General features: G+C 21.4%; 11 protein-coding genes across 11 annotated transcripts; 6 read left to right on the top strand and 5 right to left on the bottom strand. All coding sequences in view use genetic code 6, as the record gives it.

Moving 5' to 3' along the window:
- Window positions 1–786: 786 nt before the first annotated feature.
- Window positions 787–1,498, bottom strand: TTHERM_00577270 (hypothetical protein; the record flags this gene model as incomplete). Its single annotated transcript, XM_001009417.3, has 3 exons — window positions 787–908; window positions 981–1,106; window positions 1,156–1,498. The coding sequence occupies 3 exons, from the start codon at window positions 1,496–1,498 to the stop codon at window positions 787–789; spliced, it is 591 nt and encodes a 196-aa protein (XP_001009417.1).
- An 801-nt stretch (window positions 1,499–2,299) lies between these two features.
- On the top strand, window positions 2,300–4,171 carry TTHERM_00577280 (PX domain protein; the record flags this gene model as incomplete). The annotated part of the gene is made up of 1 exon (XM_001009418.2): window positions 2,300–4,171. One exon carries the CDS (start codon window positions 2,300–2,302, stop codon window positions 4,169–4,171), a length of 1,872 nt encoding a protein of 623 aa, XP_001009418.2.
- A 270-nt stretch (window positions 4,172–4,441) lies between these two features.
- Window positions 4,442–5,464, top strand: TTHERM_000577279 (transmembrane protein, putative; the record flags this gene model as incomplete). The annotated part of the gene is made up of 4 exons (XM_012796198.1): window positions 4,442–4,448; window positions 4,501–4,654; window positions 5,003–5,070; window positions 5,133–5,464. 4 exons carry the CDS (start codon window positions 4,442–4,444, stop codon window positions 5,462–5,464), a joined length of 561 nt encoding a protein of 186 aa, XP_012651652.1.
- Window positions 5,465–5,509: 45 nt separating this feature from the next.
- Window positions 5,510–6,688, bottom strand: TTHERM_00577290 (RING-variant domain protein; the record flags this gene model as incomplete). Its single annotated transcript, XM_001009419.3, has 1 exon — window positions 5,510–6,688. One exon carries the CDS (start codon window positions 6,686–6,688, stop codon window positions 5,510–5,512), a length of 1,179 nt encoding a protein of 392 aa, XP_001009419.1.
- Window positions 6,689–7,917: 1,229 nt separating this feature from the next.
- TTHERM_00577310 (hypothetical protein) lies at window positions 7,918–12,794 on the top strand (the record flags this gene model as incomplete). Its single annotated transcript, XM_001009421.2, has 15 exons — window positions 7,918–9,917; window positions 9,966–10,097; window positions 10,430–10,540; window positions 10,688–10,966; window positions 11,024–11,095; window positions 11,288–11,365; window positions 11,452–11,538; window positions 11,597–11,683; window positions 11,735–11,824; window positions 11,887–11,970; window positions 12,027–12,224; window positions 12,280–12,372; window positions 12,422–12,514; window positions 12,565–12,657; window positions 12,713–12,794. Exons 1-15 carry the CDS (start codon window positions 8,002–8,004, stop codon window positions 12,792–12,794), a joined length of 3,495 nt encoding a protein of 1,164 aa, XP_001009421.2. The 5' UTR covers window positions 7,918–8,001.
- Window positions 12,795–13,044: 250 nt separating this feature from the next.
- On the top strand, window positions 13,045–13,730 carry TTHERM_000577309 (transmembrane protein, putative; the record flags this gene model as incomplete). The annotated part of the gene is made up of 2 exons (XM_012796197.1): window positions 13,045–13,100; window positions 13,166–13,730. 2 exons carry the CDS (start codon window positions 13,045–13,047, stop codon window positions 13,728–13,730), a joined length of 621 nt encoding a protein of 206 aa, XP_012651651.1.
- Window positions 13,731–13,948: 218 nt separating this feature from the next.
- On the top strand, window positions 13,949–14,503 carry TTHERM_000577308 (transmembrane protein, putative; the record flags this gene model as incomplete). The annotated part of the gene is made up of 1 exon (XM_012796196.1): window positions 13,949–14,503. The coding sequence occupies one exon, from the start codon at window positions 13,949–13,951 to the stop codon at window positions 14,501–14,503; it is 555 nt and encodes a 184-aa protein (XP_012651650.1).
- An 874-nt stretch (window positions 14,504–15,377) lies between these two features.
- On the top strand, window positions 15,378–15,921 carry TTHERM_00577330 (hypothetical protein; the record flags this gene model as incomplete). The annotated part of the gene is made up of 3 exons (XM_001009423.3): window positions 15,378–15,473; window positions 15,554–15,675; window positions 15,735–15,921. 3 exons carry the CDS (start codon window positions 15,378–15,380, stop codon window positions 15,919–15,921), a joined length of 405 nt encoding a protein of 134 aa, XP_001009423.1.
- Window positions 15,922–17,386: 1,465 nt separating this feature from the next.
- TTHERM_00577340 (WD-repeat phosphoinositide-interacting protein) lies at window positions 17,387–18,666 on the bottom strand (the record flags this gene model as incomplete). The annotated part of the gene is made up of 2 exons (XM_001009424.3): window positions 17,387–18,201; window positions 18,426–18,666. 2 exons carry the CDS (start codon window positions 18,664–18,666, stop codon window positions 17,387–17,389), a joined length of 1,056 nt encoding a protein of 351 aa, XP_001009424.1.
- Window positions 18,667–20,142: 1,476 nt separating this feature from the next.
- On the bottom strand, window positions 20,143–21,153 carry TTHERM_00577350 (ADP-ribosylation factor(Arf)/Arf-like (ARL) small GTPase family protein; the record flags this gene model as incomplete). Its single annotated transcript, XM_001009425.2, has 8 exons — window positions 20,143–20,274; window positions 20,332–20,361; window positions 20,446–20,493; window positions 20,547–20,658; window positions 20,710–20,791; window positions 20,856–20,894; window positions 20,956–20,988; window positions 21,084–21,153. 8 exons carry the CDS (start codon window positions 21,151–21,153, stop codon window positions 20,143–20,145), a joined length of 546 nt encoding a protein of 181 aa, XP_001009425.2.
- Window positions 21,154–22,053: 900 nt separating this feature from the next.
- TTHERM_00577360 (PA26 p53-induced protein (sestrin) protein) lies at window positions 22,054–25,548 on the bottom strand (the record flags this gene model as incomplete). Its single annotated transcript, XM_001009426.2, has 10 exons — window positions 22,054–22,109; window positions 22,170–22,314; window positions 22,371–22,479; window positions 22,541–22,991; window positions 23,043–23,241; window positions 23,302–23,496; window positions 23,864–24,244; window positions 24,608–24,707; window positions 24,931–24,989; window positions 25,237–25,548. 10 exons carry the CDS (start codon window positions 25,546–25,548, stop codon window positions 22,054–22,056), a joined length of 2,007 nt encoding a protein of 668 aa, XP_001009426.2.
- Window positions 25,549–25,612: the final 64 nt, after the last annotated feature.

The following is a 25,612-nucleotide window of genomic DNA, read 5'->3' as shown; positions in this document are numbered from 1 at the left end:
TTAGTTCTTTACTTTTTTTACTGTTATTAGATGTACCTTTTGATTTATGAATGATTTTAAACGTTTATAATTCTTTAATTTATTTTAATTATCTAAAGACTTCTATATTCCTCAGTATTACTATTTTTTCAAGCACTTTTCTTTAATAATTTGCTTGATTGCTTGACTAATTTATAAAGACTGTAGTAAAACTCACTTAATGATAAAAAAAGAAGAATATATACATAGTACTCGTTAATAGTATATATAACTTTCTATTTCTTATATTTGATTTTACTTTCTTTAAATTTTCAACGAATAATTCATTGAATATTTGAAAAATCTCTAAATTCAATGAATAAATCTAAGAATTAAAATTTAAGCTAAATTATTTTGCAAAAATACAATTCTAAGACTCACAGTAATAAATTTTAAGTTGAAAGAAGTGATTAGCATGATAATTTATATTTATTTCTTGTTTAATTTAAAGAAGAATCTCCTTTCTTTTAAATTTTATTATCAGTGTGAATTAAAATTTAAGTTAAACATTAACAATAAATTATTTATTACAGGTATTTTTAAAATATATTTTATCTAATAATTTATCAAAAAAAAAAGTCTTAATAAAAAATTCAAATATTTTTTGGGATTTTATAAATTTAGTTTACACTATAAAAACAATTAAATTTTTCTAAAAGAAACAATAGAAGTATGAATCAGTCAGTCAGTACTAGTATCAACAATAAATAAATTGATTATTTTGCTTCAGTTTTTAGAAATTATTATATTTATTAGATAAATAAAAAGTCATTTTCTCATAGTTCCTTTATGCTTAACAAATGCATCTGTAAAAGAATTAATATCGTTTTTCTTAATATGATATTTCAAATCTGCATTTATAATCATTTTTTCTTTCTCTTGAGTGTGTTCTATTAATAAATAGTTACAAAATTAATAAAATTGCTCTAAAATTAAATGTTCTTAATAAGTAGTTAATTTACAGTAATTATTTAAGTAAGAAGTCTACTTATTCTCATTTTGTACTCCTTCGAACATTAAAGAAACATGATCTTTAGTATAAAAATTAACCCTTTTTTAGTTTTCATCTTCTTCCTATTTTTTTTATTCTATAAATAAATGTGTGTTACATATGTTATTCATGTTTCAAATTATTACCATTATATTATTCCTTTAGTTTTTATGATTTTCTCATTTCTTTTATATCTTCAAACTATTGGCTTGTCTTTTTATTAAAATCTTTGTACGTTGTATTAACTTTGTGGGTATCTTTAAATCCTTGAGAGATAGTTTTTCCTACTTCGTTTATACTGTCGCTATTTTAATATGGTAATTATTTTATTTCTGCAGATCTGCCTAAATTGGTTTCTTAAAATATTAATTATGATCTAGCTTCCTCTGGATCTACTCCAGCATCTATCAGTTCATCCTCTTTTTTATTATAATCGTTTGCTTTCTTTTAGAGAGTTTAGATTTTTATTCTTTTCTCTTGAAAATTCATAGCTATTTTGCAAATATAGTGTAAGATCTACTCTGTGTTAATCGATAATCTGCCAAAAATAAAATAATAATTTCTATCAGTAGAAATTAAGAATTAGACTTTTTGAAGCTCAATTTATTCTTTCAATTAATTATTATAAATAAAATTTCATTTTTCAACTAATCTTAAAAAATACGTTTTACAAATTTTATAAATTTATTTTATATTTTTTAGATTAGCTGCTTAATTTATATTATTAAACATATTGAATAATTTGAGTATTTTATTTATTATTTTGCTCTTTAGCTAAACCATTAAATATGAAATAAAGTATAAAAATGTTTTTAAAAATTAATTGTCTTTTGTTATTCTAATTATTATCTCGGGGAGTAATTCTAATTAAAAAACCAAAAATTACTTAAAATTTAAAAAATTTATTTTATATTTTCAAGAGCTAATTTTTATTGATGAAAATACAATTTTTGATGGTTTTCTTTTTTTAAAGACTAAAAAGGTTAAATACAAAATGATAATCATGATAAAATAAAATAGAAAAATTTTATTCATTTTTAAAAAGTATTTAGAATATTTAAAAGTAAAATAAAAGCATATCTTTCTGTCTATCATATCTGATATTAATTTTTATTATGCACATTCAAATTATTAGAGCTCACCAAATATTTTTTGATACTATCCTGACTGATCTCTCTTATTTAATTACTTATTATATATAAGAAGAACTCAGTGTTAAGAAATTAAATAGCTTCTTTCAAAGATATAAATTTATTAAATAGTTAGATAGTGTTTTGAAAATTAATAGAAATGGATTAATAGCTTAATTTAACAAAAGATTAGTAGAATTACTATAACAAGATTTATAAAAAGATGATAGAATAATAAAGCATTATAACTTAGAGTATCATGAATAGCTTGTTATATAAAAAAGGAGATGTTTAGGAAAAAGATATTGCAAAATATATCATAGAGTAATCTATAAAATTAAGCAAATCAGAGAATAGCAATATAAATAAGAATGGATTCATGTTAATGATGAAGTACTTAACCGTTTATTAGAGTGGAAAGAATGTAAAAAATATAGACATTTTTACTATTTAGACTACAAATCTTCCAAAATTTAGCAGTAGAAAAGCGAAAGAAAAGAAAGAAAGAGAGATGGAATCTTAATTAATGTTGAGCTAATTAAATTATAGTCAGTTAGCAGAAGAGGAAAAGGAGGAGTCTAAAGAAAATCCTAATTAAAACAATAATAATTAGCAAAGTAATCAAAGAGCTATGTATCCTAGCTTATAAATGAGTATCGTAGATGCAAATTAAAGAAAATTTTCTTTTTCTGATAATAGTAATAATAATGAAGACAGTAATATTTAAAATTCAAGAAATTTAGAGAATCTAAATATTGCTTAGGAATAACTTATAAACACTGCTTAGTTTTAGCAGGAAAAATAAAATGAGTAATTTGGGAATTAATCATTTGGAAATCAAAATAGCGAATTGAACGAAGAAGCGTATATGTCCTTAAATTTTTCTAATATTTAAAATATAAGTAAAATTTACCTTTCTCAAATCAATAACTTTACTTCTGACGGTAACAGCAAGGGGAAGAAACCTAAAATTGAAATAAGAGATTTTATAATAAAAGAAGGAACTTATATGACAAAAAGCTATATTTTATATAACATTCATTATGGACTATAGTCTGAAAAAGTAGAGAGAAGGTTTAAAGAATTTGAGGAATTAAACAATTATTTGCTTTCTAAAAAGGAATACAAAGGATTAATTATACCTAAGCTTCCTCCAAAATAAATAAATATCAGCCAATTAATAGGTACATAAATACAAGATAGCGAATTTTAAATTAAGCGCATGGCAGACTTAGAGGATTATCTTAATAAGATAAATAATAGTATTCAGCTTTCTGAAGATCCTGTTTTTATCTAATTTGTTTCTAATAAAAGTTCATTCACTCAGAACAGCTAGAGTACAGTGCTTAACAAAATGAGCTAATGGTATAACTCTATCACTAGCCAAAGTCTTCAAGAAAATTCTGAATACTTATAAGCCATGATCGTACATAGATTTAATGAGTACTACAGAAATGATTAGTAAGAGCATACTAAAACAGAAGAAATAGATTAAATAATGCAATAGATTAACAAATATTAATTGTACGTTGATAATTTGCAATAGATCCTCTATGAACAATACTAACTGGAAAAATAGAAGAGAGAAAAAATATAATCACTATCAACAATACATGACCAACCTTTTGAATAAATTTAAGAATTAGAAAATTATCTGGTTTTATATTCTACAAATTATAAAGATAATGCTGATAAAAAGAAGGAGGTTTGGAAGGAATTTAGAAGTATTTATTCACAAATTGAAAGCGCTAAGTAATCTCACGATATGTTGCTTTAACAAATCAAGCACTAATAATTTTTAAACTAGTTAAAATCTAAAAAGGTATAAAATTAGTAACCAAGTAACTAAGAATAAAAGCAAAGGATTAAAGAAATTGATGATGAAATACTAGAAAGTGAAAAGGAAATAGTACATACAAAGATACTATTGAAAGAGGAGTTGAGTAAATTTTTAGAAAACTTAAAGAAAAAGATAAGAGAGTCTCTTGAAATATTCTAATCAAAAACAATAGAAGAATTTGATTTAAAGTGAATAAATTTTAATTTTATGAATCGTATTTTATATCCTACAATCTAATTTAAATATTTGTAAAAAAATAACTTTCTAACCATTATTTATCATTTATTTTATCGCTTTAAAACTATAAAGTATTTCATTCTTGCAAATAAATAGCATAACGAAAAAGTCTAAAAAATGTATGAATAATATTGAAATATTTCATTTTGAATTAACTTTTTTTATTAGCTTTAGTTTTTTCTTATTAGATTTATTTTTGAATAAAGAAATATTAAGAGCTATTGCATGAAGTGTAATTAAAGTTTTTTCTTTATGGTTTTTCTACAAAATATTTATCAATCAAGGCAACAATCTCTCCAAATATTTGTTTTTTTACAAAATATAAAAAAACTTTTATTATTAATTAAGAATCTCTTTATTGCATAAATTGAAGGCTGAAATTTGTTTATTCGTGAATAAAATATTGGTGATAGAATATTTTCAGTTAATAAAAGCAGAGTAAAAACAAACAAAGATACCTTCTTTAAAACAAACTATTTTATTTTTAAAAGTAATTCACAAATATATTTTATTATTTTAGATTGTTTTTAACTATCAAGCTAGAAGATTAAAGGTATCTAAAATTTTAAATACTTTTTTTAGCTTGAAATTTCTTTTTTTATAAAAATTTATAAAGGAATAGCTTTATTGGTATGATAAAAAACTATTTAAAAGAAAAATAAGTTTTATTTAGAGAAAAAAATATTTTTTGCAAATAATTTTGAGTGTAAATACAAATTTTCATTTTTCTAAAATAAATCCTTGGTGATTTCTTCAATTGAATTAATTTTTATTTGATAAAAATAGATTTCCTTAAATATAAATATTTAAATATTGTTTAGGATCACTCAATTCTGATGACTAAGCTGGGAAAAGTACCAATTTTTTCAATTTGCAATCTAATTTGATTTGTAAAAATTATTACATAAAAAATAAGAAAATTTAAATATTGAAGTCTAATCTGGGGAAACAATAAATCTTTCTTTTATTTAACGATTTAAAAATTATATAAGTGTAAGAAGCATTAGAATAGTCATAAAAAAACAAAATACAATTGACGAAGAAATTATTCAGAACAAATTTGAGAAATATTAAAATTAGATAATTATATATAATATAATAATAATAAAATACATATATAGGATTTAAACTAAATTGATTATTCGATTATTAATGTTACACATCATTTTTTATTATAAATATTTGAGATTTTTAAAAATTATAATTTATTATTTCTTTCACCACTTAAGAGGAATTTTTCCACAGTGATTAAAAACTAACTATTTGTTATATACTTTCTTTCAATAAAGAAACTCACAGAAACTATCCATTTGTTTATTTTAGATATTTAATAATAGTTAAGGTTTCTTAGTTTTACTCTTCTTATTCTGTCTAAAAGCTCTTCTGATATCTATTAATCTTCAATTTTACTTATTCTAGCATTTTTAGAGATATATATATGATGACCATACAAATTATTATAATGAAAACTACTATGTAAAAGTTAATCAGTGCACTAGAAATAGATATTGATTGTTGTGTGACTTCTAGGATCAACTAGACAAAAAAGTATAGCATCAACCCAACCATGGATAAGAGAAACAAAAAGCAAGGTAGTAGCTCTCTGTATCTACTCCAGTTACGGTATTTAAAAAGAGATAAAGAGTAAGGAGTTGAACACATTTTGCAGCAGATGCTTTAATTTGGATTTTCAAGGATATTTTAGATATTTTGTCTAATTTCATCCTCTAAACATGCATTGTGTACCCAGTAGTTGGGTGCTTGGCAGCTACAAGGATTTATAATTTGATGGTCTTTATCTTCAGTTTTAAATCCTTGCTTCTTGCAAATACGGCAAATTATTGAGTATTATAATTTAAATATTTGATCAAAATCTGTTTAATTATCACTGAATTCTGAGCAATAATAATTACTATTTTAATCTTGATTATTGTTTTTTGTAATAATATTACTTTCTATATCACTTTTTGTAATTGCTGAGCCTATTCTCTGCATATTTATAATCTATTGTTTAGCATATTATTTGCACTCATCTTCAGAGTTCTATGACTCTACTGAAATTAAGTCGCCTTTCACAGTTTTCAGCTCAAGCATCCTCAAGTAATTTTAAATACTATGAGAGTTTTTGTAATAAGGTACTAAAGACTTAATGGAAGGTCTCCTGTCTCTACTTGTTTTAGACTCTTCAGTTTTCAAAAATGGATTAATCGACTATGGAGCTTCTGAGAGTTATTGTTAAGCAGTATTTAGATTCTTGTTGATTTCATCAGTCCCACTTTTAGAATCATAGGATAACTCATTCTTATTTTTTTTTATAAGTTATTGTATTTTCCTTTCAGTATGGGAAAATTCTTAAGCATCTTCCTCATTTGCTTTATCAAAAATGGCAATCTATTATCCATATGATTTAACTATATCAGGTGAGCATTAAAAGGTAAAGTCAGGATTATTTTTGCTGCCACTGCTACTCATTTTAGGAGTTTAGAAAAGATTAAGTTAATACAACAAGGAGTAATGGATTTTATTCTATTTATTAGATAAGAATATATTTTTTTATTTTAAATTTATATTGTAATTTCTTAATTGGATTTTTAGTTTTTATAATACAACTCTACGTAATTATATAATAATATATGACTTACAGTTATTTATTTCAGTATAAATTTGCAAATTTATGTTTTTAAAAAGATACATCTAGGATACTTAAAATGATTAATTAAATAATTGGGTAATATTTAAATAAAAGCAAAGAACAAACAATTTAAATTAATTAAAACAATATTTAGCTAAATAACAATTATTGGCCACTAATAATGTTTAAGTAACAATTAGTAAATTATTAAATAAATTTCTTGAAAAATCTAAATTCAATTACTTTTACTCACAAAATCCAATAAATTACAGAATAATTTATAACTGATCTTTTTTTATTTTAGAAAATTTAAAAATCTATATTTATTTAATAATTTATTTATTAATTTAGAGTATGTAAAACTAAAAATCATTTTCCTAAATAAACTTTGTCAAATTAATAAGGTTTATTGTATTTTGAATTATAAACTCTTATGTGTATACCTTCTTGCTTTAATAATTTCATTTTTTTTTATTTGAAAATTAAAAGAATGTCAATAAAACTGATTCGAAAGTCCTGTTATAACTAATCATGATAATTATTCATTTTAAGAATTTGCAAGAATAAATATATCTATCTATATATCTATCTATCTATCTATCTATCTATCTATCTATCTATCAATCATTATTAGATCGAATTTTGTATAAAATAATTTCCATGAATATTTTTTTATTTACCAAATTTTTTCAAATAATATTTCAAAATGACATACTCATAAATTAAGAACAAGTATAAAATATTTTAATTTTTAAAAAATTACAATTTTTAATAATATGTTCAAGCCAAATCATGCATTAATTATCAGAATTTATTTATATTATTTAAATATTCTAAATATTTTATTCATATTTTAATATGATGTTTTAGAATATATTTGATGAGATTAATGATTACAGGCTTTTATTTTTATTTTCTTCCAAGATTTTTATCAAAAATACATAATAAGAAATAATCTTTTATATATGTAAAATAAAATTTTTAATAAACTAATTTTATAATTAGAAATTATAATCTCTACTAATTTTTATATTATTAATTTGATTATTTTTAATGCTAAGATATTTTTCAAAAAGGCCAATAGTTATTAGAATATATAAGTAAATAATAATTAAGAAAAACAAGATTTTAATTCTTATCTAAATTTGAGAAAATGGAAGAAAGTAAAAATTTTACATTAGACAAAGGAATTTAAAATTAAATAGAAAGCATTATAACGAATAATCTAAATAATAAAGAATTTAGTGGTTAATTCACTATCGCAGACCCAAATGACAAAGAATAGTAGTATTAAGTCATCCACATCAAAAATCAAATTGATTCAGTTTACGATTCTTTTTTTTAAGAATTATAAGAAATTTATAATAATAACTACTTTATAAAACCAAGCAACATATTCTAATTAGAATTTAAGGAAAATAATTATATCGTGCTACAATATATTCTATCTGATTAAATAGATTTCTTTCAAAGTTTAGATAAATAAAGCGAGGAAAATCTAAATTACTTAATTGATGGTTGTCTGACTTAGTTTAAAAAGATTTAACAACACTAAAATATAAAAATATGTTCTTCAGAAGAATTATTTTAATAAAAATTAATTGAAGGAATTTTCTTGAAATTAGTGCCTGATATTAATGTATTTAAAAACTATTATCTTTATAGAGAAGAAATAAATGAGGAAAATATCATTTTTATGTTAAAAATAATAGAGAGATATTTTTTAAAAAATTCTGAATATTTTAAAATCGAACGTTAGTTTATAGATCAACTTTTAAAAGAAAATAGTATAATAATGAATATTGATTCTATTAGTATGTATTTTAAAATGATGAGGAAATTTAAATAATAGTATAAACACACTTTAAATACAAATTTAGTTTTCATTAATTATCACTTTGTCATATATGAAGTTTAAGTAGGATCCATAAAAAATTCTGAGTTAATTGTTATGAAATTTTCTGATTGTTATTAATAAGATAATCAAAAAGATTAATACAAGATTTAATTTATTGATGGAGAAAAGATTGCTAATCTTTCGGAAGTACAAATTGGAGAAGACTTGAAGATTATAAAATTGGAAAAATATAAAAATTATGATAATATAATAATTAAATTATTAAGATAATACCAAGAAAATAATGGAAGTAATTAAAGCCTATTAAATCAACTATGGCAGTATGGATTGAAAAGTGGAACTTTTTTAATTTAATAAAATATAGATTAATAATGTTAAATGTGTACAAAATGCCTTGCAAGGTATCATAAAAATAGTTAAATAATTGAATAAGGTAATTAGAGGATTTAATAATTTATAAAAAAAAAATTCTAAAAATTTGAAGATTCTGGAAAATCTTACAAAGAAATACTATTAGATTTGGAATAAAAATAATTTTAACATCAAATCGTAAAAGAATATTTAGATTAATCAGATTACTTAATATATAAGATAGGATAAGATATAATAGTTGAAATTACAACTAAAGATTAATAATATGCAAACTTAAAAAACCAAGTAAATAATGAATAATTCTTAAATCAATAAGACAAAACAATTAAAGACAATTAATAGGCAGCTTAATCAATTTTTTTAATTTTAAAATTAATAATTTATTTGAATAAAAAAAATGTAATAATTTACAATTTCTTTGAAGATTATATTCTATTTAATGATTCAAGAATTTATTTCTTTTATTAATTACCTTAATAAAGTCAAAATAGTTTATAAAAAAAGTAATAATAATCTTAATCTATTTATGATTCAATCATATCTGATAGCAAAAAAACAAATGAATAAAAAAATTATTAAATATTTGGTTGTTATCTGCTAAAACTACTAGGTGAAGATGATTTAACTATCAAAAATGAACTATAAATGAATAGTTTTGATTAAAAAAATTTTAAATATTTTGATTCAATTAAAGAAACCATCTTAATATATTTAATTTATTAATAATAAACAAATCTATAACTATTTCTCTAAGAAATGAATAAAAAACTTTAGGAATTAACAATTAACACAATAAAATATAATCTGGAAGAAATAGAAGGATAATGTTAATATTAAAGGTAATTTTAATTCATTGATTTTAATTTTTTAAAATGTTTTTTTAAAAGATTTTATATAGGAGATATATCTCTTGGTAATCAATAAAATAAAAATAGGCTAAAAGAAAACAAAAGTATTGATTTCATACAATAAGTAACTAAGAGCTAAAATTATCAAAATGAAATAAAACTAAATATGAGGTAAATAACAATTTTTAATTAAAAGTTAAGTTGTTTGATATTTAATTTACAATTATCCTTCCTTACTCTAATTTTAAGATATTTATTTTTTTTCTACTATATATTTTTTATATAATAAATATCTTTAAAGGATGGTTATTTTAAAATTTAGAAATTTAACAAGAAAATTTAAGACTAAAAGTAAGATAATTTAAAAAACTTTTCTTTAAAAAAATTTAGAAATTTGAAAACAACTAACATTATATATATAACTAAATTTAAGAGTTTTTTTCTAAATAAAAAAATTAATTATAGTAATAATTTTATTATATATTTTTTTTTGGAATTAATAGTTTATAAGAAATTGATAAAGGCAATAATTCAAAATTATGTGAATAAAAGTTAAGAGAAGATCAATTTACTATAAGCAATAATTAAAACAAAATCTTTTAGATACCTTTATTGTAAATATTACTTAATTTAAATAGATTATATTGTTTGAACAATAAAAATTAAAACTTAAAATTAACTTTAATTATTATTATTATTTTTAAAAATCTACTCTGTGCTTTTTAATCTTCTAAAAAATTAAAAATTTTTAAAAATAAAAGGAATAATTGGAATATATGCAACAAATATTAGGATACTGATATTTTCAATAAGAATGATAATTTGAGTGATAAATTTTAAGAAAATTTTAATTCTTAAGAATAAACAAGTAGTAGAGATAAATTTACTTATGTCAATAAACCATATTAGATATATGAAGAATTAAATAAAAGAAACGATATTGATGAAACAAAATAATTAAATAATTAATAATTGAAAAATTCTGATCATTTAAAAAATAATGATTCTCTGGAATAAACATAAACGATAACATCACTTTAGTAAATTTGACATATTTTCATATAGAAGAAAATAAATTTTTATATTTTTAAAAATAGGTAGTAATCAAGTATTTCAAATGAATAAGCTCAGACACTCACACCAATAGACTCAGCAAAAGAAAATCATAAGTAAATTTTTAGTTTATTTGATATAGCAGATTTAATTAAAGAATCTTAAAATAAATAAGTTAATTTGTTATTTTATTTTTAATTTTAAACATTTATGAAAATAATTATTATCAGCAGTTTTTTTATCCATAAATTAAAACAAACTCTATAAATAAAATAAAAGAGTTTATAAATTTATTTTCAATAAAATAGCTTTGATTTTGATTCTTAGAAAATTTAAAACTCTTAATAAGAAGAACAAACAAAAAGTTTATCCAATAATAAAAATAAGTAATCTAATCGACCTTTTAACATTATTTTTATTTAAAATAAGAATTTATGAAAATAATTAATTTTATTTAAAATATTAAATATAGCTTTGATCAAATTAATTAAAAAGAAAGTAACTGCTCATAAAATGATAATTATTAAAATGAAATTCAAGAAATAAAACTCAATTTTAAGTAAAAATTAACATCAAAGAAGATATAAATAAAATAATTAAACAAATTAACAAAAAAGTGATAAAAAATATGGTGAGAGTGAAATTCAATCTGAAATTTAAAAGATCTGCTAAAGATAATTCTCTATTTTAAAAATAGAAATGGGGTGATTTTATTTTTGTTTTTTGTAAATCTATTTTTATAATTAATATTAAAGAGATTAAGGTTACAGAGATAGTAGCTTATAATATATATAAGAATTCTTAAAGAACTAAAATCATTTATTATATTTTTCTATTAATTTAGAGTAAGTGCTATTTAAATTTTAAATAAAATATAATATTAATTGCAAAAAAAAATATTTAATAGGAATTCTGAATTAACTTAAGAAGGTTTTAGCAATCTATTATAATCTTTTAATCCAAGATTACAGATTTTAAGTATAGATATAAGGTTTCATATTCATTTCTACAAAGTAGCTTTCTTAAATTTATTTATTTATCAAATAGTTAAATTAGACTTATTGAGTTTTCTTCAGTATTCATGAAAATTTTGTTAAGCATTAAGAAATTAAAAGAGCTTGCTTCTTTAAAGTTATATATGGAGAAAATATAACAAATTAGTGACTTCAGTGATAAATCTAATTTTGATGCTTATGAATCTTATGAATATAACTCAAGCATTAAAAATTTAACTTTAGAATTAGAGTAATTTAATATTATAAAAAAATTTGATGATTTATAAATTAAACCATATATTAAGTAACTAAAAATGTGAAGGATAATTTATGGCAAATAACGTGTCAAGTTTCTTAAAAAAATTCAAAGGATTATAAAAGTTAACGTTAAGCTTAGTGTAATTAATAATATAAATAAAATAATATCTAAAAAATAATTATTATTAGTAATCAAGGAATGAATGATGATCAATTCGAAAATATTATAAAGAGTTTTATGAATGTAGAAAGCTAAATTTAGTTTCTCATTTTAATATTCAAGTAAAAAAAAATATTTTCATAATAATTGACACTTTTTTTTTATCATAAAGTTATAGCGATAAGATAACTGAAAAATCTCTTGAAAAAATAAAATAAAATTTGGACAAAATGAAAAAATTAGAAATTCTAAGGATAATAATTCTGTAAATTTTTAAATATTATTTATTATTCATTATTTAAACTTTCTTTTAATTAAAGCAATAAAGATTTCAACAATCATGATAACTTATTTGAGAAGTTGAATTATTTTAATAATCCAAATTTCAAGGTTTACTAATGAAATTTTAATGTTATTTATATCATTAATTGTAAGGTTTAAGTATTGTTATTGTTTAAAGATTTAATTATGTTTTTTTATTTATTACAAAAATTTTTATTGAAAAAAGATTTAGAAATTTAAATTTTCTGGAGTTTAAATCGACTGTTTTTATAGCTTTTATATTATATATATTACAAAAACACAATAAAAAAGAGTATAAATAATATATTATTGTACTTCTTTTCATATTTTTATCTTTTATCGATTGAAAATGTAATATAATTAAATCTTAATTCTAGGCAATAAAAATCTTAAAATATTCAATTAGTAATTTATTAATTTATCTATGATCAACCAGAATCTGATAATGAAAAACAAATTTATTCTAATAGTGATATAAAAATAATATTTAGAATAAAGAAGTTGTAAGTCATTAAAAAATAATAGAAGAGCAAGATGAATGATAATTATAAGTAAACAAGAAAATAACATTTAAGAATAAAAGGTAATTAATATGAAGCAGAGTAAAGATAAAACTAATAAAATATTTATTTAGAAATAATAGGTTGTAATCAGAATTTATTTATTATAAATTTGATTTAATAGTTCAAAATAAAGAATTTAATTAAATATGCATTAATTACTATATTAGTAGTAGCAACCCAATTATTGTTCATAAGAAAATTATACGTTCTTAACATGGTAGTTTATTAATATAATTTTTTGGAAAACTTTTTAAAAATTTTTATAGTTGTGAATTTGTAAATAATTGGACTTGTTTTGCATAGAGCAAGTAAAATAAAAAATTTAAAAAACAAATATTCGATTTTGCAATAAAAACGATAAACAAAATAGATCTCTTCATTTTTTTTTATTAAATTTAAGATCTTGCTAATGAAAATCAAAAAAAATAATTCACTATTTATTTAAAATTATAAAAATTTTTTTCTATGGTGAAATAATAAAAGTAAATATTATGTATGCATACATACATACTTACTGTAACTACACAATAAATAACTAAAAATGAGTGAATTTAACATGAATTCTTATCAAAGATAACATTTATTTAATACTTTATTCATCAAAATCAAAAACTAATTGTCTGGCTTGCTTTTATTTATAGCAAAATGCCATTCAAAAATTTCGTCGTTTGGAAACGACTATATTAGTGAATGGCATTTAATTACATACATTTATTTTTAATTAATTAATTGTTTAGCTTAGCTAAGCTAAGTAGAAATCAGAAAATTCAAAAAAGTAATTAAATTTAATTGAATAAAAATATATAATATATAATTAGTCAACTGCCCCATGGGGGCATACATAAAAAACTGTGTGTTTCCCTAAAATTAAGACCCAATCTAAAAAATTTAATTTATGCCCAGTGGGGCAGTTGTGTAATTTTCTATTATATATTTTTATATAATAAAATTTAATTACTTTATGAACTTTTCTTCTTTCTACTTAGCTTAACTCAGCTAAGAAGCCAATTAAATCAATTTAAATGTAAAATAATAAATGCCATTCACTTATCTAGTCGTTTCCAAACGACGAAATTTTTCAATGGCATTTTGCTATACTTAAATAGAACAAATTATTAATAATTAAATTATTGTAATTAAAAAAATTGTTTGAGAAAAAAAAAGATAAAATATGAGTAAATTATTTATTTTAATTTTATTGGTTTTGGCTGTTATAAACTGCTAACACCACAATACTCATGCTGATGATGAAGACGAAGTCATATTCCCACCATGGAAATTGAGCATCGTTCTCAGATAAAATGGATAAAGCTGTTATATGTATGATGATGGATGCAATTTCGCCTGCACTGATGATTGCGTAAGTTATAATGGTGATAATTAAGATTAATCTCTTGAATAGTATAAGTACTGTTGCCCTAGACACAGTCTCTGATGAATAAATTAGAAAATTATAAAAGAATTATATATAAAATACATATAATCTTTAAGTTTTTGTAAAAGTGTTATTCCTAAATTTCATTTGTGAATTATTGAGTTTGAATTATCAATCAATCACCCTTCTTAAAATTTCTATACTAATAATAACTATATATTTATTTATTTACAAAAGCTTTTAGGTTTTAGGTATAACTATTCCTTGAATTGTTAGTATTATTTAATAAATCATAATAATTAAAAAACTAATGGACTGAATTTATGAGGATCACCTTCATATTTCAGTCAATTTAATTTTACTATTTGCTTATTAATGATTAAGTACCTTTAATCAACTAAAAAATTAAATTTTCAATTAATTTAACATCTTCAATAAGAACAAATATTTTTATTTATTATTTGCTTATTTTTAATATATTTTTTAAGTAAATTCAAGTTGTTATTTAAAATTTAGGCTCATTTTTATCAAAAATTAAAATATTTTTAAAAATATTTAAATAATTATTTTGTTATGCTTCATGTGAATTTGCAAAACAAATTTAATTGTTAATATATAAAACAAAAATAATACATTAAACAGGTTAATAAATACTGTGTTTTTTTTTGAAATTTTAATAAAATATCACCCATACACATTTAATTAAGACTTTATTTGTTTTGTAGTAGATATAAAGAATCTAAAATGGATGATGATGATTTTTTTGGAGGAGATGAAAGAGATGCTCAAAGAATGATAGCAGAAAGGGAATTAAAAAAATTAGAGAATGAATTTATTACAGTAATTAAAAATTTACTCAGAATAATTACATTAAGAATGGTCATTATTTATATTAAAATGTATAATTTTTATAATTAAAGATGGGATTTAGATAGGGTGCCTTAGAGGAAATTGAAAATAAAGAAAAGGCTGCTTTGAATAAAGGCCTAAGAGATGGTATGGATATTACCCAAACAATTGGGTATATGAAAGGAAAGATAGAGTAATTTATTTTGAATTCAAACAGAAAATACATTTAATATTAAAAAATTATATTTTTAGATTCATTAAAAATATGGTTGCTAGGTTTTAAAAGAGAGTTGATGAATAAACAATATAAAATATAAATAAAAAGTTAGAATTCATGAATAATTTTAAAAAAGGCGAGACAAGCGAAGAACAAGTTAGAGAATATATTTAGTAAATCCTTTAATTAATTGGACAAGCATTTTAAAACTCTACTGAGTGAAAAAATATAAATATAATGAATGAAAATTTAATAAAATTATACTAATTCAATATCTCAAATATAATAAATTAATAAATGTATTTAGCTATATAATTTGTCAATTTATTCTTTATAAATAGCAAAGATTTAATTTTAAATATTTTATAGTAGAATCAATATATTAAATGCAATTTTATTTAAATTACTTGAAAAATTTTATGTATTTAGTCTTAATTTACCTTTAAATTATGCTAACAATAAAATTCTATTAGGATAAAAAATATTTAATTTTATATTTAAGATTTTCTTATGAAGTAATTAATTTATTATGTGCTGCTTTTTCAATGTTTAACAAAATTTTTCTGATGTCTTAATAGAATTTATTTTGAGTTTGTTTGAGCTATTTAGTTATTGAAAATATGTCATTAAATAAATATTCAAAAAACTTTTGTATTAATTAAAATATTAGCTTACTAGAGGATAAATTTATTTGATAACAATAAGTGACTAGATTATTTTCTTTTACTATCTACTAAGAAAATCCACAAACATACTTACTAAATAAGCTAATATTTTTAAAAATGTAAAAGAAATAAAGTAGGTTTAAATAAATACCTTAATCTAAATCGTCTAATGATTAGCTACAATCTTTTTTTATTTTTATTATAATTACTCTATTAACATATTCGAAAATTTTATGTATTTTAATTAAATTTGTTCTTTTAAATTGTTGACTTGAAATTAGAAGTAAGATTTTTTTTTGTTCTATTTTATTAAATGCAATAAAAATTGTATGAATCAAACAGCCAAAATTAAAATATAGAAAAGAAAGTATCTGGTTCTTTCTAAATAAATAATAGTGATACAAGAAATTGGTACTTAATTGCATGAATGAAATAATAAACTGCTTAACTACTTATTTATTATTTACTTACTTAATTTTTTAGTATAGATAAAATTTACATTACAAAAGGAGTATGAGTGAATGATAATAATAATAATAAAGCTATAATTTTTAATAAAAATATAAATATACACATATATATTGCTTGCTTTTTAATAGGATTCATACATTCTTTCTTGAAATTCAATTTTATTCATTAAGGAAGTAATGAGGTTTTACAGAGAGAGAGTGTATATTTCTGTGTTAGTGAATACTTATTTGTATTTTTTATGAGAAAATAATGAAAGAAGTTCATAATTGTAATTTGATACAACGGGTATATTTGTTAGATTTATGCAGGCAAGTTGATGAAAGAATAGATAAACGAATCTTTTTTAATTACCTGTTAATCATATTATTATTATTATAATTAGTTAAATATAAAAATTTATAGTAAAATATATCTATCTATCTATGTATGTGTGTTTTTTTATAAGCAAAATTAAAATCTATCAATAATTCTCCCTTTTCCTCTTTCTCTCTTAATTGTTTTAAGATGGTTAATTTGTTGTTTTTTTTTGTTAGAATAAGCATTAAATATTTTCACTCTGTTAGAGGAGCTTCCAATATCTTATTTGTTGATTCTATTTTACATTCTCCTCCATTAATATTATCAAATGTTGCTTTATAGATAGTTCCTTCATATGTGACTGCAACTATAGTATTATCATCAGGACCAAAAGCAACTTTTGCTTTAGTGTCATTTATTCTACATTAAGCGAAGCTCCATTCGCTATCAAAATAGGGTACTATAAATTTAAGGAATTTTAATGCTGATTTTGGATTTGATTTAGTGCCTCCATTAGAGCTATTTCCATTATTTCCTTATGGTTCTAGGTCTTCTGTTTGTTTTAATGCAAATATATGAATAGTGCCTGAATCGCTTGAACAGGCAACAAATGTGCCTTTAGGGTGGAAGGCAATAGAATAAATTTGTGCATATTCACTACCTCTTCTTAGTTCTTAAAGAAGTTCACCTTTTTTAGTGTTATAAATACGAATAATCGTTCCTTTTTAGGAAGCTGTTGCTAACTTTGTTCCTCTTGGATTTGTCTGTAGGCAATTTAAAGCTGATTAATGTGCGCGAATGCTGATAGTTTTGTTATCTGAATATAAATGAACGTTAACTTCACCTACTTCTTTATGAGGAGTGGCTAATATGATTTCATCACCTTCTGTATTAACTGAACAAAGACCAAGAGGATTAGGACAAGTATCTATAGTATCAATAAGCTTCAAATCTGCAAAATTATGAACATAAATTCTTGTTTCAAGAACAACTATAACTCTATCTGCTTTAAGTTTAACAGCCTTAACTTCACTTCTGAAATTCATTTCTGCTATTCTCTTCAACTGACCTTTATATTATAAATTATAATTGTATTTTGATGCACTCCTAAATTGACTAACTAGCTAAATAATTCACCAACTAATAAAAATTATCTCCTTCAACATAATGATGATAAGTTAGTTATCAAACAAGCTTATCAAAAAAAAATGTTGAATCATTGATTAAAAATTATTCATTCAAGAGTTTAATCTTAGAATATTAAAACTAACAAAATTTTGATAAATAGTTTACTGTCATCCCAAAGCTAAACCTTTGTAGGAGGGAATTTGGGAGATTTTCCGCCTCCAACTAAAGCTATAATATTGCATCTGTATAACATTTCAACTATTCCAATACCTCCTCCTACAGAGCGCGAGTATATTTACTTGAAAGGCTCTGTGTTATAAATATTGAAGCCATCTTCAGTTCCACAGGAAAAGCATCCGTAATCCTAATTGAAACTAAGGTAAAGAATTTCGTCGTTTTTTTGCATTCTTAGATATTTATCTTATCTTGTATTTGTTGTTTTTGATGAGAATTAAATTAATAAAAGTAATTTGCTTTTCTAAAAAATTTATTATGTATTTTAAATTCTTTTTTTGGCTATCCTTCTTTGTTTGTTTGTTTCTTTCTTCTTTCTTTTCAGTTTTTCTTATCACTTATTTGATTTTATTTGCGCTATATTCATTATAACCTTTTTAAGTGCTAATCAATTTTATTACTTGCTTATTTGATTGTTTTTTGATAGTTTGATCGTAAGTCACTAACTCACTTGCTCTTTCATTCACTCATTAATTCATTATTTTTCTTGTATATATCCAAAAATTGATATACATTTGAAGTGAATTTAAATTTTATATTATGCTATTACACTTCATTTTTCCAAATATTTTATCTAAATATATTGATTCATTTTTTTATTTTCTTGCTAATCAGGAATAGTTTAAATGATCAAAGATTCAAAAAAACAAGCAAGTAAATAAGCAAGCTACCTATCTATCTATCAAACAAGTTAACAAAAATATAAATTTATTTTTGTTAGAAAAAAATTCATAAAAAATAATTAGATTCAATAAATTACTTTAAATATTTATCTATTGATAGATCATTTTAATTATTATTTATTAATACTACTAAAATTCCTCAATTATAGTAAAGGATAGATATCAGAGAATTTAAAAATATTTAATGATATTAAAATAGATAAAATGCAAATAAATTCTAATAAAGCTAATTAATGGCATTTAATCAAAGACTACTTTTCAATCTAATATTTTAAGAATTCTTTAGCTTGAAAGTTTGTTAAATTAAAATTTTTCTTTTATAATTATCTTTTACTAAATAATGTTGATTACTCGTATATTAAATAAAAAATATTTAAATTAGTTATAGATTTAATATATAAAATGTTAAATTAATAAATAAATTTTAACTTTTAAAAGAATTATCTATGTTTTTTAATTAGTTTGAATAATAATTACATGGAAAACTCATTCTAATTATTCAAATAAATAAAATAGTTATTCAAATATTTTTGTTATGTAATTTAAAGAGATTCTTATTTCTTATATAATATAATCATAATTAATTAAATATATTCACTTTTCACTAATTTTTTAGAATATTTAAGAAATATTAATTGCTTAGGAAATTATTATTAATACGAAATGAAAATGAATGATTGAGAAATTATTTATCAAAAAATTTGTTGATTCATTAGAATAATTTATTAACCATTTATAATGCAATTAATGTAAAAATAAGATAAATTGAATGAAAAGATAGATGATAGGAATTAAATTAATAATTAACAAGAATAAATCAAGTATCTTAATATATAACTAAACAAACATAATTTATTGTGTTGAAAAATGTTATTAACCTAATCGATAAAAAATTAATTATCCAATCAATCTAGCATTATTTATAATTAAAAATTAACTTTTTTTCCTATTATTACTTTTTTTATTCATTTTTATGATTCTAATACATTGACTAACCAGTCCATTCCTTCATTTAAACCATGTCCTGTTAAAGCAGAGCACTTGAAAATAGACCATTGTCTATCTTTAATATTTGTTAATCCCATAAATTCTGAAATCTGATATTTTTAAAGTTGATTAATTCAAATAATAGTTTTAATTAAAAAAATGATTACTTTTTCTTCGCTTTATGCACCAGCCAAATCCTATATATAAAATGATAATTCGTTAATTCATTTTAAAATCATTAGCAATTTAAAAAATTGATATTTATTAGACTTATAAATTACTTATTTGTTAGCCAAAACCATCAAGGGAACAGCTTTTAATTCTTCTTCCTAATATAAAAAGCAAATTAATACGTTTAACTTAGAATTAAAATTTGAGTTACTTGTAACATAGAGAGAAGTTCTTGCTTAGTTGTATCCAATCTATCTTTATCTACTGAATCTACTACGTAAATAATGCCGTTAGTGTTGGGATAATAAGATCTCCAGTAAGGTCTATTTTTTATGAATATTTATAGATTCTTTCTATCATAAATGAAAATTTACCTAATTCCACTTTAACCACCTAAATCCCAAACTTAAAACTTTAAATTTTTGAATGTAACTGTTTCTACGTTGAATCCTATGGCTTTTTTTTTGAAAAAATTATATTAAATTTTTACACAAACTATAAATTTGCAAATATTATTTACTAGGAATAGTTTGAACAACATCATTTAAGTGGAGTTTATCTAATTTTAGTTATAAAATAGTTTTAATTTTGTACAAACAACTATTTTTAATCAGTCTTACTTAATATGGTAGTTTTTCCTGCATTATCAAGACCTGTTTGTTCATAAATTATAAATGATATTAATTTTTTAATCTTTATTTGCATAAATCATTTAAAATAATCTCTAAAATTAATTGTGCTTAGTTACCTAATATCAAAATTCTAATATCTTTCTTGCTAAATAATCTGCCAAAAACTTTTGAAAATACGAATCCCATTTCTGCTTTTTTGTTTTTTTACTTGCGGCTATCTTGCTACCTTGAAATAAATATATTTATTATTTTTAATTTTACAAATTAAGCTTTTAAAATAGTTAAATACAAAAAGATTTATAAAATTAAATTGATGACACGTAAAAAAAGTAAAGCTTTTTCTTCAATAAAAGCAAAGAATAACTAGTATTCGATTATTCTATAAGAAAAAAACTGAAAAAAAAAATTTAAATTAATAAAAATACTTCTTATTATTGAATATAATTAGACTAGGTTAGTTCTACTATAAAATTTAGTTTATTTAAGCACTTGAAAAATTATTTGTATTAGTAAGCTTGTGTCATAACTAAGTAAAATTATTCTTAAACGAAAAAGAGAAAATTTATAGATTTGAAGTAATAAAATTATAATTTCACTTAAAATGAAGAAGAAAGAAATTTATTTAATTATTACCAAGGTTATATGAATAATATATATCAATATTAATTTATTTAAGTAATTTGGAGTGATAATTATAAAATTGAATACAAAAAAACATAAATAAATTAATATAAAAAGGAATAAGATAAATAAATTATATAATTAAAAAAGGAGGTTGATTGGTTGATTGATATAGAAGGGTTTTTTAGTATTTTAAATATGTATGTAATCAGCATTGAAAGTTTTTGATGTTAATTTGTTATTCGAAGTTTGTTAATAATCTTGACCAGATTATAAAGATTTAGATTAATATTTGTTGCTCGCTTGCTTGATTGCTTGCTTAATATCAAAGATGAAGTTCAATCAAAATCACTATTATGGATTTTGCTTTGAAATAAAAAATTCATCAACAAATACCTTAAAATAAGTTTTGTTCTTTTGAAGCTAGAAAGCTAGCTTACTTACTTGAATGAGTTGTAGTCTCTTTCAAAATGATTGGAAGGGATATAAAAAATAAAGGAGTTCTATTTCAAATCTTGCATCTATTTTTAAAATATTTTAAAGTGATTTTTTTTGAAATTTAATATAAATAAATATATTACGTGTAGCTAAAAGTATAATATGTGCCACCTCACTAGACATTAATTTGAGGTTTATATTCTGAATATGGCTATATTTTATTTCAAATGGTCTCTTAACAGTTAATTTTAGTACAGTTTTAAGAGGAATAGGTAACAAAGCATTCATCTAAGGATAAAAATTTAAAGTTAATTGTATAGTAAAAATGTGAAATGATAATTTACCTCTGTTTTGTAATCAGCATCAAAGTGAGTGTATCCAAATATATTTTAAATATACAACTTAATTGCTTTCCTAAATGGAGTAGTGCTTAAATTTTGAGAACTGTTAAAACTAATTAATTTTTATAATAATTGAATAAAAACAAAAAAGATATTGATGAAATCTAAGATACTTTTTATTTGTCATGTTTTTGATTATATCTAATATATCTTTTGAATTCTATGCTAAGTCTAGTGCATATTAATTAGTTATTTAAAATCCATGAGTATTGTAATTAAAGTCTGAATATCTTAATGTTTAAGAGATCCTTTCATCCTTGTCTCTTAATTCTGGGTTCATAATAAATTTTTAAAATTTTTCGAAAAGACGTAATTGCAGAAATTTAGTTTCATTTTCTTAATCTTTTTACTATTCTTTTATGACAGGTGAAGAAACTTCATCTTTTTCTTTCAAGGTATGACTTGAAGTTTTTTTCTTGTTTTCAAGAGGCTTTTCTTATACTTATTCTTCTTCGTTACTGCCAACTTGATCCTGATCTGAACTGGTCATTCTTTTTAAAAGATTTTCTATTTCGGAATTTGCAAAGTCAAAATTTGGCTTCTTAGCACTAAGCTTATCTTCACCTTTTTAAAAATAATAGATGAATATTTTTTTTAAATAAGTAATTTATTTACTATTTCTATTTTTAGGTGATTGTAAATTGCTACCAATAGGAGTTTAAGTCTTTGAAAGCAGTGAAAAGTGTGAGTTTCTCAAATCCAATTCACTCTTCAGCCCAAATGCTTAGCATGCACACGCTAGAGCATGATAAAAAGTTATAATAAAAATTGCTTGCATTAACTCATTTTTTTACCATCCTTTTTGCATTAACTCCTTTAATAATTAAAAATGACAAATTTGCTTATTTACATGATTAAAAATATTTTTAATTACTTCTATCATTTTTGAGTTTTTGCACACTTCACTAGGTGCATATGCTAATTTTGAATTAAAAGCAGCTAATGCTTATAATTTCGGTACGTCTACCTATTCTAATCCTACTTCTAACCATTTCAAATTGCCACCTATATTTAGGAACTATTATGACAATCTTGAATGTAAGTATTCACAACCAAAATTAGAAGATGCCTATTTTTATTTATTTATTTATTAATTAATTATTTACTATTTAATATTAATCCATGCTATTTTTTTTCTTTCTTAATTCGATCTCTTTAACTTATTTGCCTTAAAGAGTATAATCAGAATTCATTTTATTTGATATTTAATATTTATTTGAAAGTATTTGTTAAGATCTTTTATTTAATGATATAGTTTAATGAGTAATATTTTCTAAAATAGAAATTCAATTCTTCACAATTGCTTTATAATATTTAACTTAAATTAACAAAATCTTAAAGCTTGTTAAATTTGCCATAATTCTAATTTCTAACTCAATGGCTTATAATTTACGACTGATGCTATCTTTATTTACTTATTTTAAAAAAGAAATTACTAGAATTGCAATGAAGTAACGTTGATCAATTGGAATAGGTCCTGGTCCATAAAATAATTCCTATGTAAGTTAGTGGTAGTGGTATAAATAATCTGGAAACCAGCATAAAAGCCTCTCTAAATGAGGGATTCTACCACTATTATTATTGTAAATTTCTGCTAAAACCTATCTTAATTGTTCATTACTAACATTATTTTATATAACAGGCCATGTGATGAGGTTGCTAAGATCTTCTTTTTATTCTTCAGGAAGCTCTTATCCATGACCCTCTTTATCACACTCTCTTTCATTATTAAAGAGAGCATATCCTAAATTTTGAATTGAAGGTATTTCACTTAACGAATAGAATTCTGATACTTACTATTCTTTCAAGTCGTCTGCCTATATTTTCAAATAAATTAACTTAGTTATTCAATGTGTTACAATATTAATTTTTAGTTAATAGTGATCTGTTAATAAAATAATGATATTATCTTTAATGAATTTAACATTTTTTTTAAGGAATCTTAATCAGAAAATACTTTCTTTTTAGCTAGACCGTTTCATATGGTTTAAACTAAAGTAGAAAGGAGGGAGATCTCTTTCCTACAAAATTCTTTAGAAAATTATCGATTTAAAGCAATCAATTTAAGAATTTTTTTCTTTGTTATAATGCAAAGAGAAGTAAAAATAGAATATAGATAGGGCTATTAACAGATTTAAATAGGTAGAAATTAATTTATAATAAATAGCTCTAATTATTACATATCTCTCGTTATAGAAAGCTTCAAACAGAGTGAAACATTCTGGATAAGGGGTTTAGAATATAGCAATTTTCAGTTTTTACTTCACAAAATTGACCGCCCTGATTGATTGATAAATAAATTAAATTATTATTTTTTAGAATTTTGCAGCTTTCAATTAGAAAATTCTTCTCATATTAATTTGACGCTATAATTTAATTATTGCTTAAAATGATCTTTTTTGCCTAAATGAGCTATGTTTTGTCACTTTACTCAAAAAAATTCTCAAAAGAAAAAGGATTTATTCAATATAAATGTTAGTCTGATAAATTAAAGACTGATTACTCTATGTTACTTCCATGGTCTTCTAATAATGCTTTCAACTCTTCAATAGATTTTTTGCACTATATTTAAATAAAAATTTTTATCTCATTTTAGAAAAAGGATAATAGAAACGCTTAAATAATATCAATAATTTTCTTAAATATGATGTAATTAGGTGCATTTAATAATTTCAAATCATAGCGAAGCAACCTTGATACAAAATTAGTTTAAACAAAGTAGATTATGTTGCAAATCAATTATATATTTTAGTAAGTAAGCATATAAATAATTACTATGCTAAAAACAAATTAATATGAAAATTAGTACCTAAATGATACGCTCATCCTTACAAACTGGGTCTAAGTAATTAGGGAAAATTTCTAAAATCTATCTCCTTAAAACACTTGTACTCAAAGGGCTTTCAATACTATATTATTACTCTTGCTGGTTTTAGCTAGAATGCATTTGGGATAGTTTTACTTTTATTTTTAAGTTTGGATTCTTTTTTAATTTTTCTAATTATAATGCAAAAATGAATTTTTTTTTAATTAGCTTATTATAATTTTTATTTTAAAAAGTAATGAATCTTTTTTTTTTTTAAATTTTCCTATTGCATTACTTCCTTTATATCTTTTTCATTCATTTTTGTATAATTAAATATTAGTTTCTCATACATTCTTAGAAAACCCCTATTGTTTTGATA

The sequence above is a fragment of the Tetrahymena thermophila genome (assembly GCF_000189635.1).
Source record: "Tetrahymena thermophila SB210 genomic scaffold scf_8254752, whole genome shotgun sequence".
NCBI classification, from domain to species: domain Eukaryota; phylum Ciliophora; class Oligohymenophorea; order Hymenostomatida; family Tetrahymenidae; genus Tetrahymena; species Tetrahymena thermophila.
This window is presented reverse-complemented; position numbering and strand designations above follow the sequence as displayed.